The sequence below is a fragment of the Heliangelus exortis genome, chromosome 19, assembly GCF_036169615.1.
Source record: "Heliangelus exortis chromosome 19, bHelExo1.hap1, whole genome shotgun sequence".
NCBI classification, from domain to species: domain Eukaryota; kingdom Metazoa; phylum Chordata; class Aves; order Apodiformes; family Trochilidae; genus Heliangelus; species Heliangelus exortis.
In genome coordinates, this window is record NC_092440.1 from 6,893,769 (window position 1) to 6,910,437 (window position 16,669).

Below are 16,669 nucleotides of genomic sequence, written 5' to 3' on the forward strand. Positions count from 1 at the left end.
AAGGATCTTGCCAAGCCCAGAGAAAACACATTTGTCCTAAGAATTTCTAGCCTTAAAAGTGTAAATCACAGAAAGAACTGGATAAGGAGAGAGAACTTTGCTTAGCCAGACTTACATAGCTGTATCTTGCAAGATTTCTTATAGGCAAACCCAACTCAGTCTTAGAGTACTGTAAGAGAATGAAAACTTGCAGAAAATTCTGCCATTAACAAGAGTTTAGGTTGGCATCTTTGGACTAATAAGTAACAAACTGGTTTTGCCTCTCACCTGAACCTCCCAAAAGCAGCAGAGCACTAGGCTGCCCTTTCTCTGATTCCTCCAAAATCAAGTACAAAATATCATGTTTCAATTTATGCCCAGACTGCATATACAGCTGATCATGCTATGGAAAGCTGCACAGTTCCATCGAGGATTGTTCACAAAACAGCCCCTGTTTGTGTCTCTGGGAACAAGCAGTTTTTTGTAAGAAGAAGGCATTGCATCTCTGGAATTAAATGAGGAAGCCTGTTGTTCTCCACAGAAACTGGAGTGTGTCGCTGTGCCTGGTGCTTGTTGAAGTGTCTGGGTTTTTTTGGGTTTTGTTTTGTGATTTTTCCTTTTCCCTACCTCCTGTTTGCAGAGAGGATCAAGCAGGAGGGCTGGTGACCTCATGGTGCAATAATGCAATCTGCTTGAGGCCAGGTATCAAAATACACTGCAGCTGGGAAGCTGGGACCTTGCTGTGGCTGGGGAGCCCGGGCCTCCTGGCTCTAATGAGATTGCTGACCTTCTCCTGCCACTTCTTCTGCAGCTGCTTTGATTCAGAGATTTGTTGTGGCAGTGGCCCTGCCTGACAGCTTGGCGAGCTGCCGCAGGACACGCTGCATCTACCAGCAAGTGTTAGGAGCTGGCCTCAGGGACACCCAGCCAGTGAGGATACCCCGAGCCCTGCCAGCCCCCATCCATCCTGACAGAGTCTGCTTGCCTTTGGCTAAGGCTAAGCACACACTACCATCCTCCCTGGGTTTTATTTTTTCTGCTAGGAGGTTCTCTGGTGAAATCAAGCAGTGCCTTCCAAGCAGTCTGACTGTGATGCTTGAGCTCAGGGCTCAGATGCAGCAGCCACACATGGGAAGAATAAGAGGAAAGAGCACACCTACAAGCTGGGACATATCTGGGCCTCCAAGTCCTGAAGAATCATTAAGATTTTGCATGCTTTGCTCTAATTACTGCACTCCTGCTTCCCTCCTCTACTCTTCTATCAATGTTTTTATTTTCCTTGTCTCCTGCAGCATCGGGCTTTCATAGTCCCCTTCTATTCCTACTTTGTATTTGTTCTCTCCACGTGTCCTGTAAACCATTAAAAACCAGTGAAAACTTGGTGATAGGTGTGAAAACAGAGCCCTGTGATGTGTGCCAAGGAGGAATATAAGATGGGTGGGTTCTTTCCTGAAAATGGGATTTGCAGAGTGGAAATGTTGCATCCATAATCATTTTCGTGTGGTGGAACTGCTGCTGCTACCAAGCACTGAAATAACAAGAGCATCTGTTAAAAATGCAGTTTGGGTTTTGCCTAAATCCAGCAGCTTCCACTCAATTCAGAAAATATTAGACCCTTGTTTAAAAACAGGAATGCCATAAATGTATTAAAAGCAAATGTATGCTCAGCCTGGTTTCAGAGGCCCACAGCTGAACCCTGTTTGGTGCTTCTTTCTGTGAGTTTGCATGGGGAGCAAGAAGGCAACACAAAGCATGTGTGCAGGTACATGGGCTTGTGTTGGGAGAGGGAGGAGACCCCTTACCAAGCAGGGTACTCATAATGAGAACTCTTGGAGATCAATCAGAAAAAAAAAAAAACACAGCTAAGGACTACAGAAAGGAGTCGGGGACAACTCTCTCCTAGCAACTAAGCAAAATGTTGGCAATTTTTTTTATAGTCTGTCAATTCCACCTCCTGATCTGCTTCTGCCAGGTCTGCTACTTTCAAGCATCCAGAGATACCTGGAGAGTTGCCCTAATGCAGGACAAAAGAGTCTCCTTGTGCTGCTGTCTCTTGCTTTAAACAGCAAAGGCAATATGACAGAGGGGGAAATAGCAATTCCAGGGGAATTCCAGGAATTCTTGTACTGCCAGGTGGAAAAATGGGTTAGATATGCTGCTGCTGTATCTAGTTCATGCTAATGAAGGAAAATTATCCTTGCATGCAAAGATGATCTGAAAATGCAAAATGAAGTAGAGTGCTAATTTTATTAAGTCTCCGATTAACTTTGTCCTCCACTTTGGAAATAATCCTGCCAGCTTTGATCTCTGCATCAGTCAGCTAGTGAAGTAAATGTGGCCACTTCTTAAATTGACAGACTGCAGCCTTATGTCTTGCTCTTGGGATAGTCTTTCCTCAGATTCTGTATTTGATGAACATCCAAAAAGTTCAGACGTCCTTTAGTTGGAAATACTGAGTGGGAAACTTGGGCCTGTAAACCACAAGAATTATATTTCTGGTAACTTTTCAGCTAATTCCAGCCATGTCAGTGAGTAAAGGCTTGTCTACATTTTGGTTTTCCCCTTAATCTGGGAGTGTGGTATGACAACTTTCTCTTTTTCCTTCTCCTTTTTAAAACCAAGTTTTCCATTTTGTTTCTGCTCTGGCTAAAAGTTAGGGCCACTTTCTGTTTCATCCCAAGTGATTTGCTCTGTTCAAATGTCTTCATGAGTCCAAGTGATCTTTAACTTAGAATCGCAGAATGAACCTCCTATGTTTAGAGGAGAAGGGAAAGCAACCAAGATGCTGTATCTCACCCTGCAGTTCTGAGCAATTGCAAAGATGATGGTGGAGTCAGAGTTTTAAAGAGGTCCCTGGTGCAGAATAAAACGTGAAGGAGCTGGTGAGGTCTCAAAGCCTTTCCAGCTCTTTGAAAGAAACACACGTGTGTGTGCATGTGTGTACACAAGATGTTTTTAATTTTGGAGGGGGGTAGCATCCTGAATAAAGTTTACTAGGTTTTCACCCCATTGACACTACAGTAAGCTCAGATGGCTAAACTTAGTCATCCAGACTGAACAGTCTTGGATTCCAGGACTTTACCCATCACTGTCCAGAAACTAATTGCATATCTCTCTGGTTGCTGCTGAATGAGCTGTAAGCTGACAAGATAAAGCTACTGTATGTAACACTACCATACACTGCCTGCAGTCCTGTTTTGGCACTGAGCAGCTGCAGTGGATTTTGGCTTTTAAGTTAAGCAAAAAAAATCCACCTGGGGAGGGGGGTGTGTGTGTCTCTATTTCCTACACTGCAAAAGACAACAAACAAATAAAAAACAACAAAAAAAAACCCCAAATTAAAAAAGAAAAAAACAACAAAACAAAAAACAAAACACCAAAAACCCCACAACCAAACAAACTGGTAAAGAATCATTTATGTAGTAGGGATATTTTATAGGATACAAGAATCTTTTGGCCAAAAGTACAAGATCATAACCAAGTATTTGGCTTCAGAGGGGTTTTCAAGGGCCTAAAGTCTGCATAACTATTTTCTATTCTCACCTTCCCTCATTGCTCTAGTATTAAATCTTTCTAGTACAGTCTTCAGGCAAAGACCAAAAAGCCCTTTAGCTTGGATAAGGAGCTAATATATGTCTGCTTCTGAAAAGACTAATACATGGAGCACCTCTTGAGTGTTTAGTCAGTTTGAAATATAGTGGATTATTCCTTCTCTGGCATTTCTAAAAGGCAGTAGAAGTGACATTTTAAGTCTGCCTGAAACTGGAAATACACATGAGGAATGCACTGTAGCTGAGATGTGCATAAGGCATTAATGAGGGCAAAGTGGGTTATGACCTTTGCACATCATTTCCTTGCAAGCTTGCAGCTGAATGTCTTCATGAAGTGTGTGGCTTGGGCCCTGAGAATACCTTGGAAATTCAGTGGCTCCACTGTGTGTCTCCAGTTTTCTCTGCTGAGGCTTTCACTCTGCCTCTGGTACCCACCAAGAGAACTTGGTATTTCTTGACTATGTTATAAAAGAAACCAATCTACACTGGGTAGGTCTGAAGCCAGAAAATCAGAGATTGTGCTCACAGAGGAATGACAAACATCAAGACAGATGTCCTCCTTCCTCTTCTTGGAAATAAATACATTAAAAAAAATAAACAGGTTTTGGGATTGTGCATGGGATGCAAGCAGGACAGTGTCCTCCAGGGTGCTGCAAAGAGCAGCTACTTGCAACCAGCATAAACACAGATTAAGAAAATTTACCACTACCTTTTGGAGCTTCAGCAAAAACTATGAACACAAATGGGCTGAGGATTTCCCTAGCCAGGACCTTGCATCACTTTGTTTCTGCTCCTCTTCAGCAGTGCTTTTGCATTCAGAAGCTACACCACACTGATATGTCACTCTCTTACCAGACATGTCACAGCATCCTGCCCACATGCCCTATGGGTCCCCAGGATCACCTTATGCCAGAAACATTTCTTTCTTGGAGGCAAAGCAGAGCCCTGCCTGCTCTTAGGGATTCAGGCAGAGGTTGGTACCCATCACTGAAGAGCTCTCGTGGGCAAGCTAAAGGCTGCCACAACTTGCCACTCACAGCTTTTTGCAAGACCCTGCTGCAGGGCTTGGGCATGGCTTCACTCCAGTGGCAGCACCAAGTAAGGTCTTCTGACTTTGATGTAAAATGCCTCAAGAACTCATCCTGTTCGGGCAAACTTAAGAGCTTGCTTCTGTGTGTGCCTTTGATCTGGCTCTAGTCTGGTGAATCCTTTGGCAATAGTCATGATTAAAGAAAGGGTGCTAATTAAATTCTTCTGGTAGCAGGATTCCCTTAGCATGTATTGATTCCCTGACAATGTTCCTACTACAATAATGCAGCAGCTCCAGGGCTACATTGTAGGCGTTGTGTAAGTGGAGAGCAGAGTTGAGGGTTATATTACTCAGATAACTATTCTTTCCTCTGTATATACTTGGCTTGGCCTTTAAATAAACTCCCATCTGGCCAAATAATTTTTTGTCCCCTTTTTCTGCATGGGAATTTTGCCTTTTGTCAGTGCCACCTGCTCCTCAAGAGGAGCTTCCTGTATAGTGTCCAGTTTGAAGCAATCACATACTGGCTTTGTGCTGCAACCCTACATTCAAGGGTTTGCTCTTCCTTTGAGATGGTGCTCCCCAGGACACAGACACTGGTGCCTGCAGTGAGATTTCTAACTCTGACTTGCATCTATTCCTGCCCAGCACAGCTGTCTGCTTAAGGAAAACTCCAAGGGTCTCTACAGCTGCATCACACAGGGGGTTGTGTCACAGCTACACTTCAGAGGGCAGCAGAGCATTCATCCCACCACTGGGGCACCACTGCCAGGATCACCTATGATGGATTAGCACGAGGTCCTCCTTGTACCACTTAGCCCTGTGTTTCCTGCAGAGGCCTTTTAACTCCTTGCATGGGTGCTTCTTAACAAAGTAGCTTGAAGCTGACACCAATATTATCTGTTCATTTCTAGATAGTCCAAACATCACCACAGGAGGAGGCAGAGTATGTGACAATGAGGCAGCTTTAGTAACAGGCATAGATTTAAATTTCTGAGTGGGCTGTGTAGTGTGAAAGGGGGAAATGCAACATCTTGGTATGTTCTGAAATATCCAACCATTCTGTTTCTGCCCAAGAAGCAATAGCTGAGATTTGAGTTACTCCTCCTCTGCTGTTCCCCAGTTAATCCTCCTTTGGAAGGCAGGTAAGGTATTTCTGCCCACAGTGAGCTGTAGGTTCAGTTCAACACAGCTGTGTTCAACATTTTTGACTCCTAGCCAGAGTGGGAAGTACTTAAAAGCAGATGAACAGGACTGGTAATCTGGTTCTCCCTGCTCATATTTGACCTAACTGGGATGGGTATGTATCAAGTGTTATTTAAAACAAAACAAAACAACAGCCACAAATCAAAAAGCCTATCATGTGCTAAGATTGAAAACGTGCCAAATTTTTTGCATGCCTCTGTCAAAGGCACATGAGTCTATAACTTACTGCAGAGGGGAACATCTGTGTCTAATTGATGAAACTCAGCCTTCATAATGGATGATTAAAGTGACCTGAACAGTGCTGTCAGTCATTCAGATGTGGATTATAAATTAATCAGAAATCCTTCCTCTCCCCCTCAGATCTGTCTTGCATTTCCTGCCCCTTGTGGATTTTTTTTCCTGGTCTCAGAGCAAGTCTTGAATCTTTTTTTGTCTCCCAAGCCATAATAAATGAAAGATTCCTCCACTGCCACAACCTTCCAGACATATTTCTGGAGTGCACACGTTATACCAATGCCCTCCTGCCCAGGTTCAGGGGTGCAGGGTACCTGTGGGGATTCAGCTCAGTATTGCAGCCAACCAGTGGCCACATGGCTCATAGGGGAAGAAGAAGTGTTTGAGTTTAAACGTGAGGCCCCTTAGATGTTCATAAACTCTGTGAGATAATTCTCTCTAAATGATGCCAGATTCAAGTGAAAACACAGGCAGGAAAGGGAGTGTATCCTGAGAGCGTGGGTGAGAGATTTATGGGGGGGGATGCACTTACCCATTCAGTGCTTTGGTGATTAATCCCCCAGGATCCTCTGAATTGATGCCTGCTGCTTTTGGGTGTTAACAAAGTCTTCTGGTAGTAGAGGTGGAGCTGTGAACGCCTTCGAGCGCCTTCTCAGTGTCTGAAAAAGGCAACTAGATCAGCTCACATATTCCTCAAAACAAAATCTCAACCCTCAGCTCACATATTCCTCAAAACAAAACCTCAACCCTCAATCATTACTAAATTAAGGAGGTTTGGGCCAATCTGTAATCCTCCCACACCCAGGAGTACCACCCTGCAATAGCAACAGTTCTGGTGCACATTCTGGCTCCAAGACTGGGTATATATTTTAGTTGCAAAGTTAGGCATTATTTACTGTTCCTTGCTATAAAGGCGAGCTCTAAAGTGAGCATGGGGCAAAGGCAGGTTTGCACTGATATTCTGGGATGGAGGGAAGGGATATGAGGTGTATTACAGAAAAAAGCCCTCTGTTTCTTCCAAATGTAGGAGCAGCCCTCTCCCTAAGGCAAGAGGAGCATATTCATTGGAGATCAGCCTGTTTTCAATAAAATCCAAATGACAACAGTTGTGTCTATAATTCTGATGTGAATTAGCAAATAGATCTAAATGTTAGGCTCTATGGCTATTAGACTAAACTCCAAAATTTGACCTCATGGAGAAAAGATTAGAAAAATTCTACTCATTTATTTTAGTATTACATGCTGTGGGACTCTTAGGGCATTAGACAGAGAATAAATAGCATGCTTCTGGCATGAATGTGGTTTCTTTTCTGCTTCAGACTTCAAGCTATAGTTCAGCCCAGGTGCCTTAAATGAGAAGCCTGCAGTTTATTGCACTATAATTAACATAAGCTTTGATTTAAATGACACTTTTATAAGTCAAAGATCAGATTTCAAGTTGAATACAGATCACAATTTCCACCCACACTGTAGTTTTGGTCATTTTTCTATTGCTTTTCTGTCATTCACCCCAAAATCACTCAGAATATGAAAAGCACCTGCTGGAAAACAAAGTTCATGCCTTGCAGAACAGGTCTGGCCTTTTGTTTCTAGTTAAGGGTTTCTAACATTTGGTACTGCATTTTTTTTTTTTCTTTCCATTAAAATATGAGCCAAGGGGAGGGAAAAGGAAAAAAAATCTGGAGTATTTTGATCTTTGTGGTTTTGTATGGACTTCATAAGCTTTGTTTGTTCTACTGCCAACCTTCCTTTGCGTTTAAACAGATAACATACCAAGATGACTAATCATTTCCATTTAAAAAAACCCAAAACACCAAACCCAGAGCAGTCCCTTTCTTTTACAATCAATGCTTGTAAACATGTGCTGCTAGACTGTGATTCTGATCTAAGTACTTCTGACTTCTTTTTTCCCCTTTCCAAAAAACAATCACCCAAGGCAAACACAAGGCTTGCTGCTCTCCAAATTTATGAACAAATCTAGAAAAAAGGCTCTGAAAGTGCTTTTGAGAGAGGATAGATGCAAATATGATGTGTGAAAATAGCCTCATGTACCTTTAGAAGCAGCAGCATGGTAGTTAGCACCACCACTTAAGAACTTCCTTCCTCTTTGGATTCTGCAGGTTATTTATGGAGCAAGAAGAAACTGCAAATTTTACATTGCTGTGTTATGTAAAATGCTAAAATGCCTGTTGATTACCAGTTTAGTAGCAAAAGCTGGTATCTGCTGTCACCATTTTGAGAGGCTTTGTATTTGAAGAAGATACCCAACCAAACCTACCCAGATTTCAGTGCCTATAAGGCTGAATGCCTTTGAATCAAAAAATGGGTTGGATGGGTGAGTCATGGGCAATTATCAATGCAAGGATGGTTTTTTCTACCTTAAAAATGTTTTTGTAATGAAAATAACAAAGTTGAAGATGCTGTGGTGAGACAGTTGTTCTCTAGCTTAAGATTTTTATCAAACAATCAGCTGTTTAGGACAACACATTTGTGTGGTCAGAAAGTTGTATGTTAGCCAACAGCACCAAGGAATGCTACTATGATCAGTAGTAGAAAGTTAGAATTACATGAATTACTGATCTGTGTTATATTTCTGTGGAGGCTGATTATTCAATATACAGTTCCACAGTCTCCAAGACTGGCTGATCTTGCTAGTCAGACTAATGCTCAAAATGAGAAATCATAGAATCATAGAGGTTGGAAAAGATCTCTAATGTCATCAAGTCCAACTGTCAAGTCAATACCACCATGTCAACTAAACCATGTCCTGAAGTACTACACCTACATGATTTTTTCAGCACCTCCAGGGACAGTGACTCCACTACTACCCTAGGCAGCCTGTTCCAGTGCTTGACCACTTGTTCAGTAAAGGAATTTTTCCTAAAGTAAGAAAGTAGAAGGCAGCCTCAAGAAAGGGGAATTCATTAAGCTTGTTTAAGTCTGTGTTGTAGAAGTCCATGAAGGGAAAGAAAATAGCAGGACCATCAGACTGCATCCTGTACATCATCTCTGTAAGCTTATTTGTTTTATTTCCCAGGTATATTACTCCTGTGGTGCAGTGGTGGAGTCTATGGAAAGAGGCTTGATTTTATCACCAGGTTTTCCAAACAATTACTACCCAGGGACACACTGCGTCTGGCAATTTTTCATTCCCATGAGAACCCATCTTATCTTGGAAATTTTTGACTTTGACATTTTTGAAAGCTCTAGTGAAACCCCCTGGGAGAGCTTTTCAGCACCCCCTAAAACAGGAAGTAAGGATGTACCTTCTTTTGAGGAAAACTTGGACTTTTCTCTCCATAGCACAAAACCCTCTCTCCAGACCTGGACAGCAAAGGCAGCTCAGAATTTGAGCAGCACAGGACATCAACCAAAGGACCTTGCTAGTCACCTGGATGATCTTCCAGGAGCTGCCTCAAAAAAAGATGAAGCCAAACAAGCATCTGAAGAAAACCAGTCAAAGCAGATTAAAGAACCCAAAACAACTGTCAAGGTTCAATCAGAAGAACCGTCAGCTTCTGTGGCTGACAGTGGCACAATGCAGAGACAAAATGCCAGTGGCCTGGAAACAGAAGAAGATGATGTGAAAGAGAAAATCTTGCTTGCCCACCTAGCTGATAGTGAGAGAGATGAAGTTACAGTAGAGAGCAGCACTCTTCCCACATCAGTACTGCCTGTGGAAATCTCCTCCAGCCAACAGTCAGCAGTGGACATCTGTCCCCATGATGTATTATATGTTTCTGATCTCATAACCTTTTCCTCTCGCTTCTGTGGACCAAATTCACCTTTAAACAAGACCATGGTCTTTGGTTCATCTCTGGAAATGGTTGAGGTTATCATGGAGCTGATCACCACCACGGATCGGGGCCGAGGCTTTGCAATGCTCTTTGAATACAAGAACATCACTGACCCTGATGCTGCAGATGCTGTGAGGCAGGAGAGGAAGGAAAACACGATGATGCTGGCAGTTCTAACTGGGACTGTCATCTTTGCACTTGCTTTGCTGTCTGCCCTCTGCATTGTTTGCAGGTAAGATGATGCATAGCTGATCCTTTGAGGCATGTGATATTATCCATGCAGGAAAAAGACCAGAAAACAAAGTTACATTTCCTTTCCTCTGCTAATGCTTGCTGTCCTTGAGATGTAGTGTGGATACAGAGTCAATGCTGGTCACTACCCTGGTGCCCTGGGCTCCTCAGATTTCTTTCCTAGTTCTACAGTTCCTGTACCTCCAATTTTTATTTTTTTTTTTTTTTCTGCAGAGATACCTGAAGGGTTTCAGATACCTGAAGGGTTTCTTGGGCATCACTTTGTTTCGATGGCAGTGGTGCCTTTGAATGAGATTTTTGAGATAAACTGGGTAATGGACAAATGCAGAACAGAAAGATCACCCTTCCCCAAGTCCCTTGAGCAGGCTGAGCTGACAGCCCCTGTATCTTTTCACAGTGATTCCAGTTTGACTTTAACCATCACTAACATTCTGCAGAAAAGTAAACAATACAGAAGTATTTAATCTTAATTTGAAGTGGTAATAATATTTTCCAGTCTGTAGCCTGCTTAATCCAAGGGACTGAGCAGACATTTTAATTCATTTGCACATACCTTTGACTGCTCAAGAAGAGCCAAGAGCCATGCTGCAGTACCTGTGACTGTCCCCAAATGCCATCATCTGACATGATTTCCTGGCCCTGGTGCTAACTCTCCAGTCAATGGCTTTTATTCTGCATATTTCTATTCTCTATATCTATCAGGAGAAGGCTTCTCCACCCCCCCAGCATATGTTTGCATTTTTCTTAGTAACTCCCTAGTGAAAACATTTCTGTAGAAACTGATTTTTTTTTTTTCCCTCCAACAAATTCAAAACAGAGTCCAAGCTCCCCAGGTTTTTAACCAAAACAAACAGTATTTTTCAAATGTTTTGACCTAAGCAAGAACATCAGGTAAACTGAAACAAATCCTGTCCCCTGCACTGTGGTGACTGGGTGTTAGCCACAGCATTCATTGCCCAGTGGCAGCAGCCACCTGGTCTGTTTTTCTGCTCCTGCATCCCTTGCCTCATCTATTGGGCATCTTCCTACCCAAAAGGTTCTCAGGATTGCTCAGCCACTCCTTGTCATTGAGGTTGGTTTGACAGAGGAACTTTGTTTTCCTTGTCCTTTTGGAGGTTGCATTTCCAGCTCTTGCTGAATAAAAACAAAATATAGGCCAGCATACTTGGTATAGGAGAATGTGGGAAAGGTGGTGAAGGCTAAATATAATCTCACTTGCTGTATACAGGAATTCCCACTTTCAGGGTCTGAGCTTTTCATAGTTTTAAGAGTTAAACTTGCATGTGTTACATTTAACTAACCTTCATTTTAAAGAGCTTGCAGGACTCTAATTTAGACCACAGTTTTTTTGCTAGCTCTAAAGGAAAACGTCTGGTGGAAAATGTCTTCCAGATACCAAATACTTTATTTTTATACCCTTGCCAATCTTCAAAAGAGACAGAAACATGCTCCCTTTGCTATGGCAGCAGTCTGGGCTCATACACATGTGGAGCAGGCAGTTCTTACTCCATCACCCCTATTTAATTTCACTCTAAGTATCCATGAAGCAGAGTATTACTCAAACCAAAAAGCACACCAACGGTCTGAGATTTCACTGGCTGAAGTTTACTCTGCTGTAGCCTGTTTACAAAGTCAGGCCATGCTGCTCACATGCACAATTTGGCTTTTTGCTTGTCAGATGTTTACAAATTGAACCAATCTTCTGCTCTTGCTGACCAACAGAGAAAAATGGAACAATTCCACCCACCCCCAGCACTAATGTTTGCATGTTCTGGTCTCTGCAAATGCATCCTGCCAAGGGTCCTGTGGTGCAGGACCAGGATTAGACTTGCTTCTTATAACACCAGCATTTGTGACTTCTCATTGCTCTATGGCTCTCTTAAAAGGAACATGTAACTCAGTCAGCTATTGACTGTACATAAACAGAGACAGTCTCATGTTCTTTAGCCTCTTTAAAGGCCACTTGCTATCCCAGCTGCCTATATTCCCTGCATGCTATCCCAGGGAGGCCTTGATTACAATCCCTTGTTTCTTATCTGACACTTGTGGAAGTGATCCCATGACTTGTGCTGGCTGGAGCTTGCATGCACATCCCAGCTGCAGGGTTTTTTAATGCAGCTCAGCATAAGACTGCAGAGGCCACTAAGCACATCTAAACTTCTTTTAGTTTGAGCCCACAAAACTCTTATTTTATGCTTTTTGCCTTAAATAAGGGCTTAAAATCAGGTGTCAAATCTACATTAGCTATGGCCTGGCCTTGCTGCAGAAAATGGCAGGACTGCAAGGGGTGGGCTGAGGGGAGAAATGAAGGTGCATTAGTACCACAGAATGCTCAGAAATGGGACCAGCCCCCTGAAGCATGGTTATACCCACTGTGGCTGGAGGGTGCCACTGCAAAGGATGCCAAGAGTAACCTTCAAGCTCTTGGCTTCATAAGCTTGCCTTCCATGTTCTTTTCTCTTTGTACTTTACTTGTTCCTCTAGTACCAAGCTTAGGTGAATATTTTTTTCCCTCCCATTTCTATCTGCTGCTCTTGCTCAGCTAAAAGTAGCAGGCTCTGCCTTGCCAGGGGTAGAAATGGCCGGGATGGGCTTGGCACCTACTGCCACTCCAATGCACCAAGTTGTCAGCAGTGTCTGCTCGAGCTCATTGCATTCAGCCAGGGCAAAGCTCTCTGGGGAAACTCCAAGTCTCTGCCACACTGCAGCTTTTGTTTGCTGTTTGGGGAGGGAATGAAAGCTTCAGTTGTTAGTTGGCCAATAATTCTAATTACTTTTGGCCACGAGGCCTGGCTTGAGTAATGGGGTATTTTATATTTTCTTTCCCAAGCCCAAGAACAACAGGCATGTCTGCCTTATTTAATTTTAATCCTGTCCAATGCAGTCAGACTTTTGCTCGATGGTTGCAACCCATGGACTGCAACTGCATTTCACATCTGCATAGCCTGCCAGTGACCCATTTCCAATTACCACTGCCTACATGGACAGCTATTTCATCAAGTGACCACGTGCTGCCATCTCTCTCCATGCAAGCAGCCCTGCCAGGCACTGCCTGCAGCACCTGACCATCAACTTTTCCTGCATCGTATAATGCCCTCCTACAGACTCAGAGTCACTTCTGGGCTAAAAGTTTCTCTCCCATTTTTCTGCTAGGCACAACACAGAAACCTCCTCCTGCCTGTTGTAGCCATGTCCTCCATTTCTGTTGCTCTACACATCAGGCTGGTTTTTGACCTAAGACAGCCATGGGAGATGTAGTCCAGCTGGAGAATGAGCTAAAGAGAGACTAAGATCCCCAGTCCTGCAAACTAGCACATCTCTCCAGGCATTGCAGCAGCAACTCTGAGTAGAAGACAAACAAAAAAATCTCAATTTTGCACCAGAATTCTTGGCAGAATCTAGAAATTATTAACATGTGTGTGTGTGTTGGTTTTTAACAGTAAATCAAATAGTTCAGTGGAGATCGGACACTCAATGCCTAAAGTGGGATGAGAGAAGAAAGTTAAAACAGGGACATTTCAGCCAGTTATCATTTTCTAATCCTAATGTATTAGGGTCTTATTGTCTCTTATTCTACCATATTTGCACAGGAAATTTGTCTGGCAGGAGCACTTTGGTCCCCCTTTGGTTCATTCTGCTGTGTGGATTTCAAGGTAGTTACAGCACCTTCTAAATATTGTAAAACACAACATTTATAAAGAGTGGCAAGGAATAAAGCCAAATGGATGTAAGGTATTTCAGTTTCTTAACACAGAACCTGCTCTGCCTACCCTACTTTACCATGGCTATCAGTTGCCAAAGACTTAAAATTAGTAGTTTTTCTTTCCAGCTTTGTCCCAGACAATATGAATATCTTACTAAATGGGACATCTGTACACAAGAATTTGAGGAACACATTTTTATTTGTACATCTGAGAACTTGAACATTTTGTTTGTTGTGTCATGCTAAAAGTTCAAATAACAAACCCAAAAGTCAGACCATCCAGATAACTAACAAGTCTGAGTTGCCAATGCCTGGTGTTCAGCATGGAAGAAATGTGCTAAATTTTGTTTTCTTAGACGAGAGCATTCCCTCTGTTCTCTTGAATCCCTGGGTGGGAATACTTGAACAAATTAGCTTGTAACATGCCAGTTATTTGAAACAAGAACATTTCATAGGAATATATCAGATTTGATAAAATTTTTGTTATGGGTTTTGGCAGGAAAGATCTGGGAGAAGGGTGAGAGATTAAAAAAATGAAGTCAATCTGGAGAAAGCAGCAAACTACCCATACTTTCCCTGCCATCTACCTGAATGCCTTGACTACCAAGCTAATTCATTATCTTGGGGCATGTTTTGCCAGGTCACTCCTGCCAAAATGGTTCTGGTGCCAAGTAAGAGCCTCTGGTGTCTGCGTGGGGAATATCCGCACACATATTTTCCACGCTGAAGTATTTCCTACTTGGTTTGACCTTGCTTAATAAGACAACACCACTCCTACTTGGAAGAGCTTCCCTGCTTCCTCTTCCTGAATCAGCACCTTAAGAAAGAGTGTCTCAGCTTCCCCCAAGAAGCATAAGCCAGTGCTATTGTGCCTCCAGGAGTTACAGCTATACATCTGCACCTCTTCTGGATTAAGTTCAAGTGCCAATTCACTCTGCTCTTTTTCTGTATTCACTAGGAATAGTGCTGGAATAGCTCACATCATGGGGTTTTCCCTCCCTCAATTCACTTGTCAGGCAATAAGCATTTTTTAAGAGTTCCAAAGATAGGGTGAAGGAATGAAACCCACCATGACCGCTGGCTCCCAGCCAGTCTCATCAGGTGGCCTCTGAGTTCCCATTCTTAAAAACAAACAGTAATGAAATGCTGACTGAAAACTTGAAATCTTGGCTTCAACAGATCACTATATAAAAAAATTCCTGTATTGAGAAGATTCAATGCTTTAAACCAACCCTTCCAGCCAAAAGAGGAAAAATGCCAGCCAACAGCACAGAGAGTAGGGAAAACAGCAACACAGGTCCCATCCTATCTGGTCAGGATCTTTATGCTTCCATGTGTCTCTGTCCCATGGAAAACTGTTCACAAAGACAAAATACACTACCTTCAGTCACTATCACACTCACTACTGTCACCATTTCTCTGCAACATCTTCACATCTTATTCATCCCTAACTAAATAATTCTAGTTGTTTGATAACCTCAGTTTTAATAAAAATGTGGAAAAAATGGTTAAGAATGTGAAAGATGTCTCCCTCCTACCAAGAGACATCTTTACCCAGTAACCACCTGCCATAGCACTGTCTTTTAAGAAAATGTTCATACAGGTAAACAACATCTGATGCTGCTTGCTCAGTATAATCCAGCATGCAATATTGGCTGCACAGATGAAATATTCTTTCTAAGAGGATAAGAACAATGTCACTGCCCAGACCAAAGGATTGCAGTCCAGTTATTTAGTTACTGAGTGAAAGATCAGCTATCAGGGGAGAGCCTGGTGGGGCTTAGCAGGGGCCTGAACTCTGTTCCTGCTTTTGAAGGGATCATGGGAAGCAGGTGACAGGTCCTTCTCCTCTTCTGCTGACTTTCCATTACATGAGAATATAATTTCCTCCCTGGGCCTACAGGCCTTGATGCCCTGAGTCTTGGCAAGTATTTAGGATGCTTCTGTAGGCAGGAGAGCTTATAAATTTCTGGGTGCTCCTTGCAGAAGGGGCAGTAGCTGAGACCTTCCCTTCTGTAGATCTTTAACTCACTGGTGGGCTTGTTGTTGTTGTTGCTGTTGCTGTCTCTCCTTTTCAGGCAGAGAACGTGCCCCAAAAGGAACTCATCCAACGCATGCAGTGACCAGGAGGTTAGTGCTAATGGCTTCAGCAATTTCTGTTTCTCTCTCTCATATTGGCTGTTGCAATGTTTATCTGATGATGTTTACTGGGGCATGTTCTGAGTTGTAGAATGGGATCCAGAACTCTGCTGTCGATATCAATGAGCTCCAGCTGGTGGTGCCAAGCCGGGAGAATGAAAACAACAACCACTCTGTCAGCCGGGAGCAGGCGGGTAAGCGTGGGGCAGCAGCAGGAGCAGGGCAGGGCACTCTGTAGCCTGGGGCCAGTTAATCAGATCATTTTGTCCTTGCAGTCCTCACTGTCGTGTCCGTGCACAGCTGGAGAGCAACTTCACAGATGAAAGTTTTTGTTGGGGGTTCTCTCCCTTGCTGCTCTCCCTGGTAGGGCAGCTCCCCTGGCAAGGAGCAGACAGAAGCAGAGCTCCAGGATGCTGCCAAGAGAGCTGTCATAGCACATGGCACTGCAGAGACACTGGGTTAGCAGAGCATGTGTCTGGTTCAGGCTGCTACAAACAGCTTATAAAAAGCCCTAAGTTGTGGAAGAGCCTCACTTGCCCTGTGACTAACCTTGTCCAGAAAGGAACAGGTTCACAGTGTTTACACTGGCTCTATACAATTTTGACTCCTGGAGGTAGCTTTTTCAGAAGAGCTTTATGGATGAGACTGCAGAAGATAATGTTTACTTCAGTGTGTTTCAAGAACAAGAGTCCCCCAGCTGAGCTGCAGAAAATGGCTCCTGCTGCAATTCTGAGAGACAACACATGAATTGTGTCGATGTCCCCTTTGGTTGGTGAAG

The 16,669-nt window shown here is 43.2% G+C and overlaps 1 protein-coding gene across 1 annotated transcript in view; it reads left to right on the forward strand.

Moving 5' to 3' along the window:
• The window catches only part of LOC139805316 (uncharacterized), a 33,275-nt gene that overhangs the window by 9,410 nt on the left and 7,196 nt on the right, over positions 1-16,669 (forward strand). Inside the window, exons 3-5 of the mRNA XM_071763597.1 lie at positions 9,038-10,029; positions 15,831-15,882; positions 15,983-16,085. Of these exons, the coding sequence (XP_071619698.1) occupies positions 9,038-10,029; positions 15,831-15,882; positions 15,983-16,085 (1,147 nt within the window). The remainder of the gene's footprint in view (positions 1-9,037; positions 10,030-15,830; positions 15,883-15,982; positions 16,086-16,669) is intronic.